Genomic DNA, 22,892 nt, shown 5'->3' with positions numbered 1-22,892 from the left:
CCGCCCCTCGCCGGCCCCGGCCCCGCCCCTCGCCGGCCCCGGCCCCGCCCCTCGCCGGCCCCGGCCCCGCCCCTCGCCGGCCCCGGCCCCGCCCCTCGCCGGCCCCGGCCCCGCCCCTCGCCGGCCCCGGCCCCGCCCCCCGCCGGCCCCTGGCGGCAGCGCCGAGCGCGGCGGGCGCACCAAGATGGCGGCGCGGTGGTGGCGGCGCTGCCTGCGCGGGCTCTGCGGGGCCGCGCTGTTCCTGTCACAGCTCTCCGTCCTGTCGGGCCGCGGTGAGCGCGGCCGCCGGGCCGAGACAGGGCAGCGGGGGTGGGAGAAGGGGCAGGGGCTCTGGCTGTGGTCTGGGGTGGGGGCGGCTGCCCCGAGGGCGGCCAGGGCTGAGCGCGGCTGCGGCGGTGGCGGTGACCGCGGCGCGGTGAGGATGCGCTGCCGCTCCCCTGGCTGCCCTGGCTGCAGGCGGAGCGGGTGTTTCGGCCATGAGCGCATGTCGTCGTGCCGGCTCTGTGGGGTTGGGGCTGAGATGCTCGGTGTCAGGAAAACACGGGCCAGGCCCTGCTCGCCGGCTGGTGTGCTGCTCTATTACACAGCACCTTTCGCGGCTGCTCTTTGTCGCGAACCTGTGTCACTGAAAGCGTCCTGGGGCTCCTCGGCGCGGTCGGGGTGGGCGCTGTGACAAAGCCGCCTGTCCTCCCGTGCCCGGTGCTGCCGTGAGGGCTGGCGGGGCCGGCACATCGCGGCTCCCGCACAGACCTGCCCGGCCGTGCCTCCCGAGCGCTTCCTCCGTTCCGTCTTCCCAACGAGGAACGACTTGCTTTGCTTCATTAAATGGCATTGTTCAGTAGAAAACGCTGTGTAAAATCTGCTTTCTGAGCAGTGCTTTTAATTCTCATGAATCAAAAAATAAGATTGAATGGACGTGAATGTAGTTCTTTGTCTTAAAGGAGCAATTTCATTCTAATGCTCTTTCTAATGTTTAACATCCATCTCCCACTATTAGTAGAACAGGAAAACAGATTTTTTTTTTCTAATCTCATTACACTTTCTACTTGCATTTTCATATAAGAGTGCTGAAATCAGACTGTTTCTGAAGATAAATTTTGTGCTAACAATTTCACTTTTTCCATATTTTTTGCCTTGTAGCAGGATCTTTGATGACAACAAAGCTTTCACAGCCACAGTCTACACTGGCAAAAAGCCTGACTTCAACAAGTACAAATGCTCCCTATTTTAAAGCATTAGGTAAGGTATTTTGTTATTTCTTTTGTTTGTTATCTGTGGATCCTTCTGAGTCTTGAGTCCAAAAGTTACTGAATTGGGTTTCACATGATCTCACAGTGGTAAGAAGCATTGCGGTGTAACACATTATGAATTACTCTTCAGTAACCATAACAATTACTTTGGGCTATCTAATTAGACATCTGGTCCATATAAGAACTAGAAAATGGTTAAAATACCATTGTGGTGTATGTGGTTTATACCCCTCAGTATGGTGGAAGTTCTTGAAAGACTCCAGCATCCTGCAAGACCTTGTTTGCTGTCCACCATCAGTACAGCTTCACAGCTTGCTGAGAGTACATGACAGAAATGCTGTTGTTGCTGGCAGTTTAGGAGGTGATTCTGTGCACATGCAAACAGCAAATGGCTGAGGTAGCTGCAGCCCTAATTAGAGCTCAACTCAAAGTAGGTTACCCGTGTCACCCGCTGCTATTCCTGAAGTGATTACTTCTGCTGAGGAGCACTGGCTGAGGCGGCACTAATCCCTGTAAGCTCAGCCCTGGTGCTGTGCTGAAGTGTTGGCTGGTGTCCTGTACAGAGCCCTGTGGCTCCTCTGGCTCTCACAGCACAGACTGGGAATGCTGCTCCATGCATACTGAGGAAAGGCCATTATCCAGCATCAGTGCTTGTGTTTGTCTATGTATTTGTATAAGAAAACGTATAGATATACTTCAGACTATTTAGGCTTTTTTACTCGGGTTCTTAATTCACTTATTGCACCTTGCAGAAAGTACAGAAATTCCACCTTACGTGACTAATTGTCCCAGCAACGGGCTTTGCAGTAGATTGCCACCAGACTGCATGACATGTAACACAAACTATTCCTGTATATATGGGAAGACGGCAACTTTTGACTGCAAAGTCAAGCCACATGTTCATTGTGTTGTAAGTAACCTGTTACTCTTAACCCCAGATTTAAGTAATTAAGCTGTGGCATCATGTCTTAAAATGCAGAATTTTGATTTCCCGGTCCTGATGTAGGCAGGTTTGCAGTTCTGTGATAAGTTTGATCACTCACTGTGGGCTCTTGAAGAGGCCCTTCCCTGGTTTGCCTTTCTTGCCTTGGATCTTTTCATTACCTGGACATGCCTTTGAGTTAAACCACTCCAAATGTTTAGGGAGTGGGGAGACTAAATATCTGTCAGAGCCATGAACTGACCTTAAAGGTGAGACTAAATCAGTCCTCCTTTTGGCAGCAGCCTTATATTGGAGGAATCAGCAATGTTATACCTCTTTAGTGGTTTTCTGTTCTGCTCTAGAAGAGCTAGCAAACAGAATAATTGTTCTTTTGCCCACAATGTCAACTCATGAAATCTATTTTGATGCTGCTCATTGATTTTTGGTTTTAATACTGTTGAAATGATAGTGCTGTCCTTTTACAGGATGAGAATAACCACGAGCAGGAGAACTTTACAATTAACATGACGTGCCAGTTTTGCTGGCAGCTTGCCACAAGTGATTATGTCTGTACCAATTCCACAAACTGCATGACAGTTTCCTGCCCCCGACAACGATACAATGCAACTTGCACAGTCCGGGATCACATCCATTGTCTAGGTAAGGTGGCCAAAGCTGGATTTCTCTAAGGAATTTTTACATATTTTGTAATGGGTGAATACAAAGATCATTTATGTCCTTTTACAGTAACAGCCTGCACTTTGATCAATGTACTGGATTTTTTTATTATTACATTTCAATTTTTAGCGTAATAGCGACATCTGACTGCAAACCTTAGTTTATTATACTGTTGTATAATGTCACACCAGAGAAAACAGTTTTTTATTGTTGTCTGCTTCCGTGAGTTAAACTTACTTGAACCTACTAGTGGTCTGATTCTCAGACCGCTAATAGAATCAATATCAAATGTCTCCATAGGCCACTTAAAGAAGATTATACTGGTTCTATCCAACTAGCCTTCATTTTCCCTCTGTTTGTTCACTGACTTCTCTGATACGGGACCAAGATTGGTGGAACAGAGAGCTGTAGGATATAAATGAGCTTTTGTGTTGATAGTTGTTTCTCAGTTAGTGTCAAGTCCTTTTACACTCCTTTTGGAAAAACATACTCTTCTTCCATGTAATCTTCTTCCTCATTATATGGTTTATTTATTGCATTAAGGCTTTAATATTTTCCAATGTTTAGGTAACCGTGTCTTTCCTAAGATGCTCTATTGCAACTGGACTGGAGGTTATAAGTGGTCTACTGCTTTGGCACTGAGGTAAGTAGGAACTATTGGATAATGTTAAGCTAAAATAGATTAGTTTTCTTTAAAATCTCTAGGTTCTTTGGTTCCGTGCTTGGTATTCTTTTAAGGTGTGCTGAATAACCTGTATTTCAGATAGTCTAGCTAGCTTGAAATGGTGGGCATAGAATGCCTGAAGGGTTCACATGCAGCAGTGCTGGCTGTCTTCAGCAAACAGGGCTGGAGGAAAAACACTTGGATACCCAAGCTCAGTTCCTCTAAAAGTAATAATAATTAATCATATTTTTATTCTTCTAGCATCACCCTTGGTGGATTTGGTGCCGATCGTTTCTATTTGGGTCAGTGGCGGGAAGGTCTGGGAAAACTCTTCAGCTTCGGTGGACTTGGAATATGGACACTGATTGATGTGCTGCTAATAGGTGTCGGCTATGTGGGACCTGCAGATGGATCTCTCTATATTTAAATGTGGGTGCAAGGTGTTCCAGAGAGGAGTCGTTGTCTGCAAAGGGCTCTAAATAAATGAGTGTGGAGGTTTGAGCCTTTAACGACGGATGAAGAACAACTGTTTGTTCTATGTGCATACATTTTAATGTACAGTATCTGTACTTGGTTTGCCTTTAACTAAGGTCAAATAAAAGAGTGGATCACTGAGTAAGTTGAAATTAATGTCATTTCTTCTATGGACATGGTATTTTTCTATGAAAAAAAGTTGAGCAGCTAACCAAATTCTCCACTGTGCTTGAGCTTGGATGATCTGTCAGACCCCCAAGAGCTGCAAACTAACTTGAATATTGAATTGTTTACCTCATCTTTCTATGCTTGAATTTAACTGTAAAGCTAACTTCCCTAAATATGTCAGTATTTTTATTATTATTATTTGTGGGATAATTTATTTGCCTGACTTACACGGGTAGTATGCAAATTACTATGTTTTATGATGTTAATTACATTAACTTCTTGGTTTGGGACGTAACAAGAGCTAATATCTGCTTAGGGGCTCTATTTTAAATTGTTGGGGGTCTAGAATTAGACTGCAGTAACACTAAAAATATGAAATAATTGAAATAGATTTTTGGATTGTTCCGGAATACCTTTTGGTTTGGTTGGGTTTGGCCTACATATCAAAGCTACAGTTCCTATTCTTGTGCTAGCAAGCTTGCCAGATGACTTTACAAAAGGGTTGGCAATATAATCGATGAGTGTATCCACTTAGGACTTTGTGACGCGGTAATGTAGCGGACTAGTGCCATTACAGGACAGCTCCGTGTAGTCGCGGGAAATGCCTCGCTGCTGTAGCACGGTGGGGCTGGAAACGCTGTGGCTGGAATAAAGCGCGCTGAAGGCTCCCGGCGCTGGTCCCGGCGGTGTTTGTGCGGGCGGAGCGGTGCCCCGCTGGTCCCGGCGGTGTTTGTGCGGGCGGAGCGGGCCGGGGCGGAGCCCCGCTGGTCCCGGCGGTGTTTGTGCGGGCGGAGCGGGCCGGGGCGGTGCCCCGCTGGTCCCGGCGGTGTTTGTGCGGGCGGAGCGGTGCCCCGCTGGTCCCGGCGGTGTTTGTGCGGGCGGAGCGGGCCGGGGCGGAGCCCCGCTGGTCCCGGCGGTGTTTGTGCGGGCGGAGCGGTGCCCCGCTGGTCCCGGCGGTGTTTGTGCGGGCGGAGCGGGGCACCGCTGGTCCCGCCCCGCGGCACGGGAGGCGCCATGGCGGCGGAGCGGGACGGCGAGCGGGAGCTGCGCTTCTACCGGCGCCTGCCCAAAGCGGTGAGCGCTGAGCGGCGGGCTGCGGGCGGGCAGGCAGACACGGCGGCTCTTCCCAAACCGGCCTTTTCCGCGGGCCTCGCCCACCGCGAAATGCGGTCGGGTGTTCGCCCGTCCCGTTTGTTTACACGCCTTAGTGGCTAATCTAACTGCAGTTAAATCAGTTGAGCGCGATCTTAATTTTCTCTTTCCGTCCTGTTTCCCCTCAGTCTAGCCAAGATGTCTGGCTCAGATAACGCTTTCTCGCCATGTCCCGAGGGTGTGCCTGGTTTCTGGCATATCAGTGCCAGCCTTCCGCAGGGGTGCGTGCGGATTTCTCGGGTCCGTGTGCCGCACTCGGCAGAGCCCGAGGGCACGTAGTGCGGCACAGAGCTCGTACGGGCGGGGTACCAGCAAACCCGCTTCAGACCACGCCAGCCTTGCATTCCAGTGCGCCTTTTCACTGAGATGCTTTTCAGGGTGCATGTTTAGTATCTGCCAGAATTCTGCGAGGTAATTGTAAGCTTGTGAAAAATATAAGACAGTTGTAGCAGCGTATATCCGGCTCAGTCACCAGAAGCTGTAAGCAGGCGCAGCTCCTGGTGCGTAGTTGGAGTTACAGTTTCAACGTGTTTTCCAGTGTAAAGCTTGAAGAGAAGTATTTATTCCATTTTGCTTTTCCTGTTGAGAGTGGGTGTGTGCAGGGAGAGGAGAGGTAGGTAACGTAGTAGATACTTTGTAGATATATTTTAAATGAGTTGGGAGGGCGCTAGAGACCTCTTCCATGGAGTCAGGAGCCAGGTGTTAAGGAGTGAGGGTGAAGTGAGGAATGGAGCTGAGGATCGTAGGTTTGGAGCCCCAAGTCAGGCAGAAAGAGGCCTCGGGCAAAGGAGTTACTGCAGTTGCTGTTCACGGCAGAGTCTTGCCACGTTTCTGGTGTGAGTTTAAACTTCAGAGTAAGAACAAAAGAGGGGGAGTGGGTAGACACCGGTTGCTATTTTTCAATTATGGACATTTAATTTGCAGGGGATGGGGATGGATGCAGAGTTCTAGAATCCTTACTGTACACTTTATAATACCGAGGAGGCTGTTGGCTTCCTCCTCACCTTGGATCACACCACCCCAAGAATTGTCTGGAGAGCTCTTTGCTGGGCCAGCTGTGCTCCCGTGGAGACCAGTGCCAACAGCAGCCACCAAGTGAGAGGAAAGAAACAGGGCAGTTCTCAGCTGAACCAGTGCTTGCAAAAACCTAGGGAAGTTATTAGCCAAAATACAGATAACTGTTCTTTTCAAACTCAGAGTGAAACCCTGATGTAGGGTATCAGAACAGTATACAAACAAGGTGCAGAAGCCATCCTTTTCATAAGTCCATAGAGTTTTTATTTCTGTAGGAACTCCATGCTCATTTGAATGGCTGTATCAGTTCTGCTACTATGAAGAAACTCATGGCCCAGAAACCAAACCTTCAGATCCAGAATGGAATGACTGTGATTGACAAAGGAAAGAAAAGAACCTTAGATGAGTGAGTATATGTATGTGTGTGATCAACATTTACCAAAGGCTTTTTAATTAAGTTGAAAACAGAAATGTGTGGCCTTACACACTAGTTCTATAGCATAATCTCATAGATTTGTTTGTTGTATTTGTATCTACAGAGTAGTTTGTTAGGTGCTTGCAAACTAAAAGGAAAGCTCTTGATGATTAATTCTGTCTTTAGAGGTTTGAAATTTTTCACTGAGATCAAGTGCTTTTCAGAGAAAATTGACTCACATAGTTTCTTTCTTCGGAAACTTCATGTTTTCCTTCAAAATCTTTGTGGTAGTAACAACTTTTGTTGTGAATGTAGATTTTTTCCCCTAAATACTAATTCAGTGTCTTTCCAATTAATTTTTCAAATTTTATTTTAGATGTTTTCAGATGTTTCAGATCATCTATCAGGTTACCACGAGGACTGAAGATATTTTACTGGTAAATTCATCAAAAGTTCACTTAAAACAAGCAAGCAATGCACACAGTCACAATCAGCTGGATTAAGAGCATTGGGCTCCAAGTAATAATATCAACAAGGTCCCTTTCAGCTGAAGATCAGAATTATTGTAAAAAATTATTGTTTTGAATAATTATTATAAAACACTTGAACTCTCTTCACTATCCCCGAAGGAATCAAAGGTGCCTTTTGTGTGGTAGTATTTCCAGAGACAGGGGGACCACTAAAACACACTGGGCCTGAAAACACTGCAAGTGTTTCACAATAAAAAATGACTGGGTCTTTTAGTTGTAAAGAAAAATATAACTAATTATAAGTATCATTTTTATGATGTTGAATACACTTTTACTTCATCAGATAACTAAAGATGTCATTAAAGAATTTGCTGAGGATGGTGTCAAGTATCTGGAATTGAGAAGCACTCCAAGAGAGGAAAATTCCACAGGTACAGTCTGTTCTGGTTTTCAATTTGTGATCTTCTTGCACTATAGAACTTAGACTGTTAATAACAAGTACAGTCGAATTTAGTTGGCTCAATAAAAATATTCTTTAAATGTGAAAGCTAAGCTTTCCTATTAGATTTTTGAACACCAAAATGTGTTGGTCATAACTCTACGACCCTTGAGACTGGGTTATTCACTTGAGTACAGCATCTGAGTCTGCTAATACTTTTAATAACTGATATGTTTTACTTTTGTTATTTCTTTTTTAATCTAGGTGTGGTTTAGTAGAAACACGGAACTCCTCTTGCCATGCTCTGGTTCACACACAAACTCATTTTAATTTTTTCACATGCTTAGGAGGAGGTTTAGTTCAAACGTGTGCTTCACAGTAAAGCTATATTTGCAGATAGAATTAGAACTACATGGCTTAGAAGACTATATGGTCTAAAATCAAAGGTGTAACATGAAACTTAGGAGACTAGAGAGCTGGGTCTGCAATGTAATAAAACTAATTGAAAATACGTTTGTTCCAAACGTGTGCATGTGTTTGCAGGTATGACCAAAAGGATGTATGTTGAAACTGTACTTGAAGGTATAAAGCAGAGTCAAGAAGAAGGCTTGGATATAGATGTAAGGTAAATAAAGCATGTGGATTACCTCTGTTTCAAGGTTTTGTGTAGTCTGATGCTTGGTCATATTTGCAGAGAGGTTTACAAGCCATCAGTATAGGAATGAAAATTGTTTTTAAACCAGATTACATGGAACAGAATCAGGTAATTCATACGGAAATCTGACCTTTTATCTTCTTTTTTACCACCAAAGAAGAAAACTGAGTAAAACCTCTCATCTCTAAGACTTTCCATTCTTTGCAACATTTTCAGGAAAAGAAATGTTTTTCATGGAATTGGCTCCTTTTTTAGAGATTAGCTTCGTTGCAAAAAATTTTGTTTGATTATCTGTACAAGCAGCCTGCTGTAAAGAAGAGCAGGTCCTGACTGGCAGAAAGTTTCAGAAGGTGTCAGTGGTTGACTGGAGACAGTTTACTCTCCTGTCTTTATAGCTTCAGTAGCAACCCTTACTAGATTTTTTTGTGAAAACTGAAGAATTTTCATCTTTCATGTGTGGTATTACTCTAACTTATTTATCTGTTTGTGTCCCTTTGCACTTTGGTACCTTCATTCCTAGAACAGTTTCCTATAGAAATGCTCTTTATACTCAGCCATGAAGGATATGAAGTGCCATTTTTTGTTGGTATAAGATCTGTTGAGCTCCTGATATTACAGCTTGTATATAATTTAATAATAATTTATTTCAATAATTTAACACATTTCTGTCTCAGGCTGTTAATAGCAATAAACAGAAGAGATGGCCCAGCAGTTGCTAAGCAGACTGTGAAACTTGCTGAAGAGTTCCTGCTTTCCAGTGATGGGGTTGTAGTAGGACTTGACCTCAGTGGTGATCCCTCTGTAAGTTTTTGGCTTATTTTAGTCTGTTCTTGAAGATAAATGTATAATGTTGTTCTAACCATAGTTTTTCCTCACAAGTTTTTGTCCAGTTTTTGTGCCTAGCTGGAATGGATTAATACTGAGTTAATCCCTGTTGCTGTAAGAGGCAGATACTCTAACAAAGAACCCTTAGATTAGAATGAGACTGAGAAAAGAACCATTGAAAAGCAGTGTTATCTGGGAAGTGTCTGTACCTGACACGTCCCAGTGGGATTAAGTGGCTGGAGGGAAGTTGTCACTAGTTTAAATTTTGTTTTGCTGCACCAAATGCTCATGTTGTATTAAGAAAGCAAAAATGTTTGAGGACAGCTGTCAAGCTGAAGTAGAATAGCTCTGGGTGGTAGCTGTGTAAAAGGTATCAAAATCAAGACAATTGGCTTGTAAGGCTTAGGCATCATCTGAGCTACTGGTGTTTGATCCCTTGGTCTAAACCAGATAGCAGAGGGTTGTTTGACTTGCTACATGCCAAACTGAAATAATGGAAAAAGTGGAATAATTAAATGTAACTGTATTTGGACATACTGGTTGGATATTGTTAGGCCTCTTAATTATGGTAATGACAGGGATTTTGTCGAATAAGCTGTAGAATAGTGATGTGTCCCTGTTTTCCAGGCAGGACATGGTCAAGATTTTTTGGAACCACTCTCAGAAGCAAAAAAAGCAGGTCTGAAGCTGGCACTGCATCTTTCTGAGGTAAAAAGTTTTTTTTATTTTGGTGCTTCTCTGTAAATTGCCATTTTGTGAAAATCGTGATGATTTTTGAACTTTTGAAGTTTTGAACTTTTCAGGCCGAAGTATTAATGGGGCATTTGACAAGAGACAAGAAAAAAAGGAGTCTTCAACCTTTTGCTCTAAATCTGAACAGTGAGATCATTGCTGCTTGTACTATATCTATTGTGGGTTTAGGTGTGAAATTGAAACTAGGAGCTTTCTAAGCGATCCACTGCTTTCTTCATGTATGTGTAGTGAAATCCACAGTTTCCTGAGCAGTGAGCTCTGTTAGTTCCACCAGGTATCAGTAGAAAGAGTTTAGCTTCTGCTCAAATGGTGGCTGGAATTGGCTCTGAGAAGTCCAATAAATACTGAAGATAGTTATTTTTTCAGGAAATTAAGCAGGGCATATGATGTCATCAGCATATTTATTTTTGTTTCTATTTCACTAACACTTTCTTTCGAATAATAGATGCTGTGAAAGTAGAACTGGAAGTCCATTGTAATGATATAATGTGCTGTTCTGTGCTGCCTTGACAGAATGTGAAATATATCCTCTCTAGATTCCAAATCAAGAAGAGGAGACCAAGATTCTCCTGGGTCTGCCTCCTGACAGGATTGGACACGGAACATTTCTCAACTCCACAGCAGCAGGTTCTGAAGAGATAGTGTCACTGGTTCAGCAGAATCATATACCTATAGGTAAGGGAAACAGTATTTACCATGACTTGATGTCTGGATCAGAGCAGGATATGCACTGCTGATCCAGTGACACCACTGTGTTTCTGACCAGAGCTGGCCTGGACAAACACAGCAATGAGACTTGCCCATAAAGGTACACTCGTGACACTTGTGGGGTTTTTGGCACTTCTGTGGCAGCAGACAACAGCTGATGTCTCAGATGGAAGCAAAACCAAAACATCATTTCTCATTACTGTACAAGACTGTGTGGTGGTTCTGCACCTGGTTTGCAAGCTCCCTAAATTTTATAGCCTAGAGAAATTGATTAGCAAACTTTTCTCAGAAGAAATTACCAAATAAGCATAGAAAATCAAGGAAACAACAGTAGTTGATTTTAAATTTTTTTCGGGACCTTTCTAAGTCAATTAACATGTCTCTTGTTTTAATATATATCCTCATTTCTTTTTCTGGTTTTCCCTTAGAATTTTGCATGACATCAAACATAAAATCTCAGACAGTGCCTTCCTGTGACAAACACCATTTTGGATACTGGTACAATATGGGCCATCCTGCAGTGCTTTGTGTAAGTTTTTTGATTTTTATGCATGCATTTAGGAAAAGGGCTAAACTTGTGAAGTTGGAGAAGTCTTTCTGTGTTTATGGATCAGAACTGACTTACACTTTCTGACCTTGTAGCAAATCATTTGCTTTTAGGAAATCATAATGTTCTGCTTGAGAAATACTTTTAATTCAAATGGGAATTGGTAGTATTTATCTTGGCTCTGTTGTAAGGCGACGTTTTTCTTCTGTGGGGTAAGATGATCAACTAGACAATTAGTGAATTTCAGAGCTCTTTGCACAGTGACAGATTTCTCTTAAAACCCATGGCTCCAGTGCATGCATGTGCACCTGTGCTTATGGTGTTCATGGTGTTGGGTGAGAGCTCCTGCGTTCCCTCGATAACTCATTAAGGTCTTTAAGCATTGAGGATGCAAAGTACTTGTGCTGCCATTGGCAGGATTTTACTATTATCCCATTAATTTAACCCCCATAATCCATAGCACTGTCCAAGTGTGTGTGTCTGTGTGTGTATATATATATATATATATTATAGCACTGTGCCTACCTGGGGAAAAGGAAGCAGACCTGCACATACTGACGTACCTTGAATGTATGCAGCATTTCATAGCCATCTTTCTAGCAATTTTAGTACAAAATCCTATTTTCTTGATAAGATGTGCCATCATTTTAAGAGGTTTTCTTATATGTTTGAATAATTAATTCATTTTTAGTAAAAATAGGGCAAATAAAGAATGAAATAACCACGCACAGATGAAAGAACAATGGGATAAAATGTGAGACAGCAAGATAAAACTGGTTTGTATGTATAGAAAAAACCCTTTTTGATGTAGAGGAATTAATTTAAACTTTATTTTTCTCCTTTTGATTTCACTCCAGACTGATGATAAAGGCGTCTTTGCAACTGAGCTATCGCAAGAATATGAGCTGGCTGCACAAACATTTAACCTGACTCGATCACAGATGTGGGATCTTTCCTATAAATCAATCAACTATATTTTTGCTTCAAGTGCAGTAAAATCCAAGCTAAGGGAACAATGGTGTAAGCTGAAGCCAGCTCTGTTTGATTAATCAGACTGTTGTCCTAAATAGCTCGGGTGTATTAGCTGAGTTAAAACGCTTTTTTTACTGAAGTCTCCAGCTTTTTTCAGACCTCAGGGTTTTAAACCCAGCCATAAACTGCCTGTGTGAAATGAAGTCAACTGGAATGCATCTCCTGTTGCTGGGGACAAAAGTAAATGTTCTTTTGGTAGCTGGGAAGGGCTCTCAACCAGTGACTAAAATGCCAAATGTGTTGTCACCTTGTTTCTCCTGAGCTGATTTGACATTTTTAAAAACACTTAGTTGAAATATGTAATCAAAATACAAACATTTGAGAGCTGGACCAAAATGAAGGCAGAGCAGTTGGTGTTTAAAACATCTCTGTTGGCAGCATTCTGCCGAGCAGTTTGAATGCGTGGTGTGTATTTTTGGGGTTTATATTGTTTTTAGGTTTTGAGCTGTTGATTGAATGTGAAGACAGAAACAAACTCAGGGAGAGTGAAATATTTATCCAAGGAATTAATATTGTATCTGTTTTTATTGCTGCACATGTATCACTGAAACTGCTGTGGATTGAGTAGCAATCACAGCAATCCTACACACAATAATTGGGGCTCTCTGCTGGTGCCCTGGGCACTGGTGGTGTGTAGGCACTTAAGAATCTTGAATGCCTTCAGTAAGTGAGCTACTTGGCAAAGTGGTCTCATTCTTAATATGCTTTTTAGAATTGCTGTTTGTTGTGTAAAAAAAGCAATAAAAATAGCCTCAAGCTCCATGTTTCTGAAACCACCATTTCAAGGTGTGCATGTGTGTGTTTGGGCTCTACAGAGGAGAAGCAGGATTCTGTGGGGTGAGTGCTGCCTGCCAGCCTCTCCCCTGCTGCTCTGGCTGTCCCTGCCCTGGGCAGCACAGGGATCACACACAGAGGTGTCCTCTCCAAACACCTGCCTGTGTGTTCTGGTGCTGAGAGCTCACAAGGTGTGTGAATGTGCTCATGCTGCAGTTTGTGTCATGGGAGTCGGGAGGTCACCTGGAGGATTCCATTTGTGTGCAGTGAAAGAACCAGGAATGTCCGTGGGTGGCTGAACAGCAACACACACAACTGGGATTTCTGTATCTACGAGTCTGTGTGTGACTGCAGTTATTTACACAGCAGAAAGGTTACATTTAAGAAGTTGGACACCATTTGGACTTTTGGGATGAAGAATCACCATCTGATGAGACCTTTGTTGTGCACAGTTCCCAAGCTGACCACTGCAACTTGAAATGCTCTTACTAGCCCTGGGCTAATTTTGTAGAGTTTTAACTTCTGTAAGTAAAACTGCAGTTTCATTCTTTGACTTCATGTAGCATTATAGATAATTTTAATTTAAACACTTCTTGCTGAGCCTGCTTGTCAAATTCTGAGTTAGAATTGACATAAGCACTGTTAAGTTTATAATACTGTATTAAAAATGTCTGTGACACAGAGTGAAGTATCGCCACAGAATTAACCATCAGTAATGGAGCAGAGAAGTTTTTTTTTTCTCTGAATGCAATGGAAATTTTTAATAATTGCTATTAGAATTTCATGTGGTATAAGATGAAGTTTAAGTTTTCTAGTCAAGTGCAGCTCAACTTATTTTTAAAGTAAACAAAATAGATCTAAAGTTAATATTTTTATTTCCATCTGATTATACAAGAGAACACTTACAGAGCAGTCTCCAGTGCTCAGTCTTTACTCATGGAAATGCACACTGGTGCTGTTGAACAATACTGCTTTGGTGATGTTTGTGAGAACAGCTGCTCACTGTAGCATTGGTTTCTCAGTTCCTTCTCAGGCAAACACAGGAAGTCTTCAAAACCTCAGCCCCTTATGATGAGACTGGTAACATTCCATAGCTTTTCATAATACAACCACTAGACTGTAAGTACACACTGCTCCTCAGGATCCTAGCTTGGCAAAAAATGTACTTACATCGATGATTTATATGTCTGCTTGAATATTTAGGTGTTTCAAAATAATACATTAAAAAAATGGATGCAGATAAGGACCCTGCATTAGCTAAGTGATTCAGCTGATTAAAAGGCTGGCATGTCCCTCCTGTGGGGCCTAGAGAGAGGACACGGGTTAGATTGGAGTGGAGAGGGCTCTGGGGGAGGATCTCATCAAGGTTTTTAAATATCTGATGAGAAGAAGTAAAGAAGATGGAGCCAGGCACTTCTCAGCAATACCCAGTACCAGGAAAAGGGGCACAGACTGGTTCTGTGTGGGTGGTTGAACATGGGAACACATCACCCAGACAGGCTGGGGAGTCTGTCCTTGCAGATACTCAAACCTAGCAGTGACCTGTAGCTTCAGCAAAGGAGGTGGACTGGGCAATCTCCAGAGATGCCTTCCAGCCTCATCTGTTCTGTGAAGAAAATATACAAATATACAAATGATAAAGTCTCTATATAAATACAAAAGCTTTCAAAATTAAATACTGACTTAACTGAGTCACTCAAGCGACAATTTTTCACCAGGCTTGGTCTCCAGCAGTTGGCTGACTTGTGAAAGTGTTTTTAAAGCATAGTCTATTCACCCTTCATAGCCTTCCTTCTTTCACAGCCGTTGTGGAATCCTTTGGTGCCATCAGGACCTTTAGGCAGCCGCAGCACCCCTACAGGGAGACCGTCTGCGTTCTGTATTTTCCGAACCAACATGGGACTGCTGACAGGACTCTTCTCTTGTGTCAGAGTTTGGGCTTTTCTTCTCTGCACCCAGGGGCTCCCAGAAGGAGTGATGCTGCTATCTGAGGAATAATCACTGTATTTCCTTGGAATTTCAGGGCTAGTGCTTGGGTTAAGCTTGCTGTCTTCAGCCAGAGGAGACTTTTTGGTTACTTTTCTTAGTGAAGATGGACTGTTCCAAGGACTTGATCTGGGTGACATATTAGGACTCAAATGGTTGTTTGGGTGGATGATGGGGCTCAAATTACTGGTAGTATTTGCTGTGGTCCGTTTGCGCCCTGACAGCGGTGACGTAGGATTGCTCTCTGGGTCAGAAGAGCTGTTTGCTGAAGATTCATCACCAGCAAACTGAAGTTCCTCAACTCTCTTGTTTAGGGATCGAGTCTTCTTAAGGCTCTTGCTGGTATCTTCCTCACGGTTCTTGTCTTTGGGAACTTTTTTCTTTGGTGGTTTCATGCCTATTAGGACAACTTTCATGCCAGTCTCTTTGTTTTCAGCACACATGAAATCATGAGCACGTACAGCAGCTTCTACTTCTTCAAATTCTACAATTGCACATTCCTGGGTTCCCAGCTGCCTGTACCGATTGCTGACCCTCCTGATATCAGGTGGGAGATCCCTGCCAGGCTTGAGAATACGAACTGATGAAATTACACCAAAAGTTACAAAGGCTTTGAGGAGATGCTCCATTATCTTTTCTTGCATGCATCCATTCTCTTCCTTGTTAAGGGCCTGCAGCTCAGAAATCATGTGGATATCATACACCAGTAGCATCCTGGTAGGGACATTTTCACTTGGAAACACGGGGACTGGAGTATTTCTTCGAACCTTTTTGTTATCATCATTGAGCTCCAGAGTGTTCGAGTACTTCAGTGCATAGGCTGTGGTTCTCCAGTCACGGGTAAGGTGTTTCACCTTCAGGGCAGACACAGGTTAAGCACAACTGAGCAAACCCAATCAAACTAATCACTGAATTTTAAGGCAGATGCAAGCGTCAGTCTACAAACAGAACCCTGGATTTAAGTTTCATGTAGCAGATTTAGTGAGAAAGTAAACAATTTTCATGCTATAATGGGCATCAGTGAGGTCCTCTAAAGTTAAGTCCTGTTGAATCAAATGGAAACAGCAACTGGCACTAAAGCTCAAACTGGAAATCATGACTACATCTGAAAACCTGCTCAAGTAGTGCTTGGTCATTCCACATCTAGGCCTGAGCCATGATCAAAATGCATGTTCCAGGGAGGTTACATTAGCCAATCAAGAAGTTTTAAGTTTAGGTCTTCATTGTTTTGAACTGATCTTTCCTCCCTCAAAAAAAGTGGAAATTTTCCAAAAAAGTTTGGAAACTCCTCAAACTTTTCCATTTTCATTAAATGTTTATAAAGAGTCTATCTGTTACCAATATCTGTTTAAAGTGGTCTGAAGAAATTGAGAGCCTTAACTTCTGGACAGAACAACTCTGCAAAATGATGAGCTTTAGAATCTTGAAAAAGTGTTTCTAGTGTAATTCTAGAAATCAGTTACGTACAGATTTACATAGGTCTTTCTAATGTAAGGAGAAAAAAAAAAGGAATAAAACTCACTTCAAGTTTGAGGGACTTTTGTTATCAGATACTTTATACTACTCTTCATTTTTGATTCTTGGTCCAAAAGTCAGATGCACTTCTCAGGGACAGGAATGTAACTTTACCAGGATTACCCAGGTGTTCATCAGTAGTTACCATGGAAGTTTATTTCATCTAATGTCCTCCTCTCTCCAAGAATGATAATTTAAAAGCATACAGGCTTTTAAGCTAATTATTTCTCTAGCCAATCATCAACAAGTTGAGCAGTTAAAGTTCTGGATGAATACAAACCTAACCATCCTAACAAAACAGGCAGATAAGGAGAAAGAAAGACTATAAAGTTGCCTGTATAAAAAGTTACTTTACTCTCTTCTACTGTTTTTAGATTCATCAGGCTTGCATGAGACCCTTCAAGTCTTAAAAAGTTAGCTTACCTTCTTAAATGAAGTGAGGAGTTTAACACTGACATAGCCCATCTTATTTCTTCTCACATGCTTCAGAAGGAAGGCATCTTTCTCAAGGTTCTCGTCTGAGAAGTAATATTCAATCTGTGCTATTAACTTCTGGATCAGGTCATTTTCTGGTGGTTTCCAGTTCTGGTCAGAGTCATCATCATTTTCCCCACCACTGGAAAACAGTTAAATCATTTCATCAACAGATCTTCATCTTCTATTAGTGGATTCAAAAAAACCTTTCAAAATGAAAGGCATAACCAGTATGCTGGTCCCAACTGACTTTAGCTGTGGGCACTGGACAGGTACCACCTCCCCAGCTGAGCAGCTCAGAGGATGAAGCTTTCCAGTCAGCATGAAGAGTCAAGTTCTTGAGCTCATTCCAAAAGCTGATCTCAGTGCAGAACAATTGAGACATCTACACTAATGGCTTGAAAGCACTGCCAACTCAAATCCTCCACCAAAACATGAAATGAAGGTCCACTGGCACTTGATACTATACAAAGTTTCTCCAGTGACAGTGTTGTATTTTTCAGTATGAAGCTATTAAACATAGGCCTGACCTTTATGAGCTTCGTGAGTAGTGTCACATACCAGAGAATGAATATTCCAACTTGATGCAGTTGTGATTTCTTAAGTCTCTTCACTGCATGGATGCAGGAGCCGATATCCAGGGACTAAGAAGGATTGACAGGACTGTTGCACATTTTATAGGTCACTTCCACAGTGACAGAGTAACAAAACCAGCAGTTTACCACAGGGGCTAGACCTGCCAGCTCATGTACCTCAGGAGCAGGTTTATATGCACACATGCAGGCTCCTAAGAAGTCATTTTTATTTCTTCTCTTTACCTCCCATCATGTTGTCAGGGTACCTGGGCAAAATGGAGCACTGTTCAGCATCCTATTCCTCAAAAAATACTGCAAGGTAAATGTCTTGCCACGTGCAGTTACAGCAACATGTTTGTTACTGAAATAGAAATTTCCATTTACAGGGGACTGTAATGGGGAAGTCTATCTTAAGTAGAGTCATTTTTTCTGGTCTAGTTTTGTTGTGGGATAATCATGAAAGTTTCTGTTAAAAAAATAAAATCATCCACTAAGTACCCCATAAATCATTTATTAGTTTGGTCTCCCAGCTAAGTTAGCAATAAAAGGAGCCATGCATTTCCCCAAAATTGTCTCACGTGGCTTTTGCAGGCTTTGAAATCGTTAGGAAAAGGAGCAGGCATGACACTGGAGTGCAGGGAGGATGCAGCCTGCTGCATTCCCTGCCTGCACAGCTCTGTCCAGGGCTGGTGGAGGCAGTGACCGCAGTGCTGTGGCCGTGCTGCTCCCTGCAGAGCCAGGGCTTGGGTCAGTGGGCTCTGCACAGCAACTGTGCCTGCTGCTGGGACAGCTCACAGCAGCTCTCCGGGGCCTGCCTTTCGGAAGCTTACAGTACACTTAGGTGTTGTGGTTCTTCTGATGATAGGGCAACACACCAGATACATGTGGATACTCACTCGCAGAATCCGAGAAGTGTCCCTGTTAAACATCTCCCTAGCCTTTCACAGGGTACGGCTCAAAGGAATGACAAGAATGAGAGAGCAAGACAAAGAATTTGTTATTTGGCAAAGCTAGAAGTGGAGGATAATAGATGAAGTAAGGAGTGGAGTGGTAAAAAATATCTAATGCCCAGCTGTGGGTGCTGGTTTCAGAAGGAAGCAAAACCCAATGGTGTTTTTCATTCATGATAATCTCTTCCCTCTACTTCATTTACTACCGATTCAGAATTAGTCTGAGTACAAGAAGCTTAGAACATTTCAGCCTTTTTACAAATCCACACTCTGCTAGGGAAAGCTTGCCTTTAGTTCAGGATTGATCTTAGGTTGATTTTAGGGGTTTATTAGCGCAGATATTTGCAGATGTTTGTTTAGAGACAAAAAGGGGTGTTGTGCTTTGGAAAACAACAAAAATTAAATGCATGTTTGCAGAGATCGGCACCATCCCTACCTGCAGTGTTAACACACTGAACCAGGTGAAACAGGCCTCATTTCACCTCTCAAATATTAGTCACAGTTTGACCTGGACACTATTTCTATGTTTGGCAGATAAGTCAGCTTTTACAAAATCTTACAGGCTCTTACAACAGCCCTCAATAAATGCTGTATGGAAATAGCACCTATCTACAATAAATGCAGAAATTTGTAACTAGCTCCATATTAATTTGTGATAATGATCAACTGGTAGCACCTCTGGGGTATCAACTGTATTACAAAAGTAGTAGATAAATAATTTCAGTCAACTTTGACAAAGAACCAAATCCTAGTAGTTACTCACAACTTTATTTTTTTATTTGGAGCTTTGTGATGATGTTCTTGTAAAACAGAATGAAAAACAGTCTTTTAACATGGTGACTCATCTGGCCATTAGTCACGCAAGAAACTAAAGATATCTACAGAGAGAGCAGATTTGGAGTTTTAAATATCAAGATTCTCAAATAATATATTAAATTGATTGGATAGCATGTAACCTTCTGAAAAATTTTAGCTGAGTCTCCAAATGAATAATGGATTGCATTAATAACCACCATGTGGCAATCTGATTTATAAGTTCCAAGAGTACAGTCCCTCAAGGGCGGTCCACGTTTGTCAACAAAGAAGTGAATACATTACTGAGTGCCTACCGATGGCAAGCTGTCTGCAAGCTTCAGCTGGAGAGTGAGATGGCTCATTCCCAACAGTTCTAGATCATCCTTAATAATTTTCCAAATGTCTGTAAATAATTTCCTATCAGATGCTGCGTTCGCAAACACAAAATCCTTAGGCAAGGTTCTGTGTAAATGGCAGAAGCATATGTAAACTCCATTCACCTACTTTTGATGCAGAGTCTTTAGAGTTCTCTCCATGGCAATACCCCTGGCCTTTCTTGGATCAGAAAGAGGTCATTTACAAAAAGGCAACCTCCACAAGAACTGAATATACCCCAACACATTTCTGAAGACAGCACCTACTGCAGAGGATTAAATAAGTGACATTTAAGAGTAGCTATTGTGTTTCAAAGCTTGAAAAAAACAAGTTCTTTTTTCCCTTTTCCTAGTCTAGGCCAGGGCTAGAAGAAGTAATACTTCACAAGTAATACTATCATAGATAACAAATGTAAATAATATCCCAATTTTAAGAAATCAGTAATTGGAAAGCAATACTGTAGGCTGCTGTACATATTTATAAAAATACAACAGTCATGTATGATTGTGGGATAACTAAGCTGACTCAGATTAAAAACCCTAACTGTGCCTAGCTGTGTTCAGCTCTTGTTTCTGTAGTCCATAATTGACAATTCTGGCAGCTACAGAAAAATTCTCACTCTCCTACTACCACTTTGTAATTTAAAATAATACATTGCAGTTCATTTTGAGTCAATGCTAGGTATGAAGTTAGAAAATCAATTAGAAACAGTAAATGTTCAAACAGAATACTGGATTCTTGCTACTGTCCCTAAATCTTTATGAGACAGTTTATGACTCCATCTGCAGCTTTAGTACAAACCACAGGATGGACTACAACTAGTAGAGCTTTGTCTCTCCGCAGTTTGCTGGCACAAAAATCCTGGATGTTCCTTTTACAAGTAAGAGATTCTGGTAAGCATCAAAACTATTTCAGGCCAAGCCAAAACGGCCAACAAGAGGAAAAACCCCCAAAACATCAAACCCCAAAACAAAACTCCAAAACACAGCTAGAACTAAGCCCCAAAAATCTTTCTGTAAAACGCAGCGGATGGGAGATGTCTGAGGCACGGCAGCCCGGCGCTCTCGCTGTGGGGAGCCGCGGGCCCGGCAGTCCCGTCGGGGGCGGGTGGGACGCGGCCCGGGCGGAGCCATCGGTGCTGCGGGACTCCGTGCCGGAGCCTTGCCAGCGTCTCCCACCCGCCCCTCGGCGTTGCATCAGCCGGGCCCGCTCCGTTCCGGGGGTGTCGGCGGCGGCCCCGCTGCTCGCCCCGCATCGCCCCGCCGCCGGACCCCTGCCCGGGGGCTCACCTGGAGCGCCCGCACCGCCCCGAGTCCTCCTCGCTGCAGCTGGGGCACGGCGCTCCGCCGCCCCCTTCCTCCTCCTCGTCCTCCTCGTCCTCCTCGGCGGCCGCCTGGACGGCCACTCGGATCTGCACGGGGCCGCTCCCCGCCGGCAGCTGCGGCCCGGCGGGCGCTGCCCCGGGCTCGGCCGGCTGCGGCTGGGCCATGGCGCTCCCCGGCCGGGCTCAGCCCGCCGCGACACCAGCGATGCCCCGGGCTGCGACAGCCGCCCGGCCGCCTCCCCTCCTGTCCCCCTGTCCCCTCCCGCTGGGGCGGCGCTCCCAGCTCCACTCCCCCGGCGCGCCCGCACGGCAGCGGGAGGGTCCGACCCTCCTCCGGCCATGCCGCCCCCGGGCCGCCGGGAGCTGAGCAGTCCTTCTCCGTGACGGCGGAACAGAGACTGCTTTTGTCTCATCGGAGAACAACGGGCTCCTCACCGGAGAGCACCGGCTCAGCTTCCCTTCTCCTGGTACAGCCCTGGCGCTCCGCCGCTGCTCCCTGACCAGAGCGTTGCGTTTTGTCAAAGTCAGAAAGGTTTCGCTGGGGTAAGTGTGGCTGAAATGCCGAGGGTGAGGTTTGGAATAAGATACACGAGTGAACAAGGACATGACTGGATACATGTTGGTATTGCAGAGGAGTCTCCTCTATAGTTCTGCATGGCACTTAAACAGAATAAAACCATCCACCTTTAATTTAAATAAAGGCCCTTCTTCTGAAACACTTAGGCAGTGATTATTTTGAACTTAAGACTATTTGCACTATATTTCAGTGGACTGTTTCAGCTACTAAAGTGAAATCAACATTCATGTGCCATATATTAGAATCAAAAACTTTTCAATTTACCACGTAAATACTCGTTCTTCACTTAAGGAAGATTTTTTTTTCAATAGCGTCTGTACCCAAACTGCTAAACGATCTTTAAGTCACAACTTCATTTATCGCATCCTTGTTTATGTCTGCATTGCTTCAATATTTTCTTCTTAAAAATTTGCATGGACAAAACGTGAGACTGCACTCCAGGCCAGTTCTTCATGACTGTGGCAAACAGTCCTCATGAGTCAGGTTTGCTGGCATGGACACATCCTGAGACTGCCCTGCCTCAGGCTGCGGCTGGTTTTTAAATGTGCCTTAAGCCATAAAGTATTTTGTTTATGAAATATGCTTACAAGCATCACTAACCAAATCTCTAGTTCTCTGCCAATGGAACATTCTGTAATATGTCTTGGGTAAGGCATCACTTTGCTATTTACTTCAGTGGATGCAGAAATACAAACACAAATTACACATTTTTGGCAAGAATATGGACAGGGACTGTAGGTCAGATTTTGCATGAGTTCATGGAAGTTGTTTGTCCCCCTGGGCACGAACAAGGTCAGGAGTATGAACAAAGAACTATTTTGTGCTAGAGCTAACCCAAATGATGTTTGAGAGAGACCTTTCAGTTTATCTGATCTGTATCTTTCTGTCAAGGTTAAGGAAATTTGATTTTATAGCAAAGGACACTAGATATATTTATTTGTTCTACCAGTGTTCACAGCACAGAACTGGCCTTTGGCCAGATGAAGACTGATGTGATTTCAATCACTGGGTAGATTAGATCTCCACTGAAATTACCAGAATAATTTTTTTTTTAGTTTGTTGGCTTTGTTTTATTTTCTTTTTAATCTAACAGTGCTCTATAGTGCTTAACTTCCAGTAGAGATAAAGCAGTATTTGCCACCATTGCAAAACTTAAAACTAAATGTATTGATGTAGACAAGTCCCTTAGAGGGAAACCCATGGCTCACTGGTACCCAGTAAGTGTCATAAACCCGTGAACCTCAACTGCACGACCAAAATCTGCATTGTCTACATACCATAAAAAACAATCAACAACAACAAAAACCAAAAAAACCCACCAAACAAAACACCTCCAAAAACCCCCACATATTTTGCATTTCTCACAAAATATGCTGCAATT

The 22,892-nt window shown here is 43.3% G+C and overlaps 3 protein-coding genes across 4 annotated transcripts; 2 read left to right on the top strand and 1 right to left on the bottom strand.

The window, feature by feature from the left end:
* Nucleotides 1-130: 130 nt before the first annotated feature.
* On the top strand, nt 131-4,129 carry TM2D3 (TM2 domain containing 3). 2 transcript variants are annotated; one of them, XM_066328545.1, is made up of 6 exons: nt 131-272; nt 1,141-1,239; nt 2,003-2,160; nt 2,658-2,832; nt 3,418-3,493; nt 3,776-4,129. In XM_066328545.1, exons 1-6 carry the CDS (start codon nt 185-187, stop codon nt 3,939-3,941), a joined length of 762 nt encoding a protein of 253 aa, XP_066184642.1. In that variant the 5' UTR covers nt 131-184; the 3' UTR covers nt 3,942-4,129. The 2 variants fall into 2 exon arrangements, with proteins under 2 accessions (XP_066184642.1, XP_066184643.1); XM_066328546.1 differs by having other exon boundaries at nt 155-272; nt 1,144-1,239.
* A 1,006-nt stretch (nt 4,130-5,135) lies between these two features.
* On the top strand, nt 5,136-12,942 carry ADAL (adenosine deaminase like). Its single transcript, XM_066328542.1, has 10 exons — nt 5,136-5,230; nt 6,598-6,728; nt 7,114-7,174; nt 7,551-7,638; nt 8,190-8,271; nt 8,976-9,102; nt 9,754-9,834; nt 10,416-10,554; nt 11,016-11,116; nt 11,992-12,942. The coding sequence occupies exons 1-10, from the start codon at nt 5,171-5,173 to the stop codon at nt 12,181-12,183; spliced, it is 1,062 nt and encodes a 353-aa protein (XP_066184639.1). The 5' UTR covers nt 5,136-5,170; the 3' UTR covers nt 12,184-12,942.
* An 856-nt stretch (nt 12,943-13,798) lies between these two features.
* LARP6 (La ribonucleoprotein 6, translational regulator) lies at nt 13,799-21,181 on the bottom strand. The gene is made up of 3 exons (XM_066328541.1): nt 20,900-21,181; nt 16,865-17,057; nt 13,799-15,780 (listed from the first exon to the last, which is right to left on the bottom strand). The coding sequence occupies exons 1-3, from the start codon at nt 21,097-21,099 to the stop codon at nt 14,710-14,712; spliced, it is 1,464 nt and encodes a 487-aa protein (XP_066184638.1). The 5' UTR covers nt 21,100-21,181; the 3' UTR covers nt 13,799-14,709.
* Between the last annotated feature and the right edge of the window lie 1,711 nt (nt 21,182-22,892).

This window comes from Sylvia atricapilla, chromosome 13 (assembly GCF_009819655.1).
Source record: "Sylvia atricapilla isolate bSylAtr1 chromosome 13, bSylAtr1.pri, whole genome shotgun sequence".
Taxonomy (NCBI): domain Eukaryota; kingdom Metazoa; phylum Chordata; class Aves; order Passeriformes; family Sylviidae; genus Sylvia; species Sylvia atricapilla.
This window is presented reverse-complemented; position numbering and strand designations above follow the sequence as displayed.

Bases quoted from the DNA above. Each gene is read 5' to 3' on its own strand.
- TM2D3 (XM_066328545.1), top strand. From the start codon at position 185: ATGGCGGCGCGGTGGTGGCGGCGCTGCCTGCGCGGGCTCTGCGGGGCC. The intron at 2,161-2,657 runs GTAAGTAACCTG...GTCCTTTTACAG, and splicing joins AGCCACATGTTCATTGTGTT to GATGAGAATAACCACGAGCA. The intron at 2,833-3,417 runs GTAAGGTGGCCA...TCCAATGTTTAG, and splicing joins GGATCACATCCATTGTCTAG to GTAACCGTGTCTTTCCTAAG.
- ADAL (XM_066328542.1), top strand. From the start codon at position 5,171: ATGGCGGCGGAGCGGGACGGCGAGCGGGAGCTGCGCTTCTACCGGCGC. The intron at 7,639-8,189 runs GTACAGTCTGTT...ATGTGTTTGCAG, and splicing joins AAGAGAGGAAAATTCCACAG to GTATGACCAAAAGGATGTAT. The intron at 9,835-10,415 runs GTAAAAAGTTTT...TATCCTCTCTAG, and splicing joins TGGCACTGCATCTTTCTGAG to ATTCCAAATCAAGAAGAGGA.
- LARP6 (XM_066328541.1), bottom strand. From the start codon at position 21,099: ATGGCCCAGCCGCAGCCGGCCGAGCCCGGGGCAGCGCCCGCCGGGCCG. The intron at 17,058-20,899 runs GTGAGCCCCCGG...ACTGTTTTCCAG, and splicing joins GGGCGGTGCGGGCGCTCCAG to TGGTGGGGAAAATGATGATG. The intron at 15,781-16,864 runs GTAAGCTAACTT...TCTGCCCTGAAG, and splicing joins TCCTCACTTCATTTAAGAAG to GTGAAACACCTTACCCGTGA.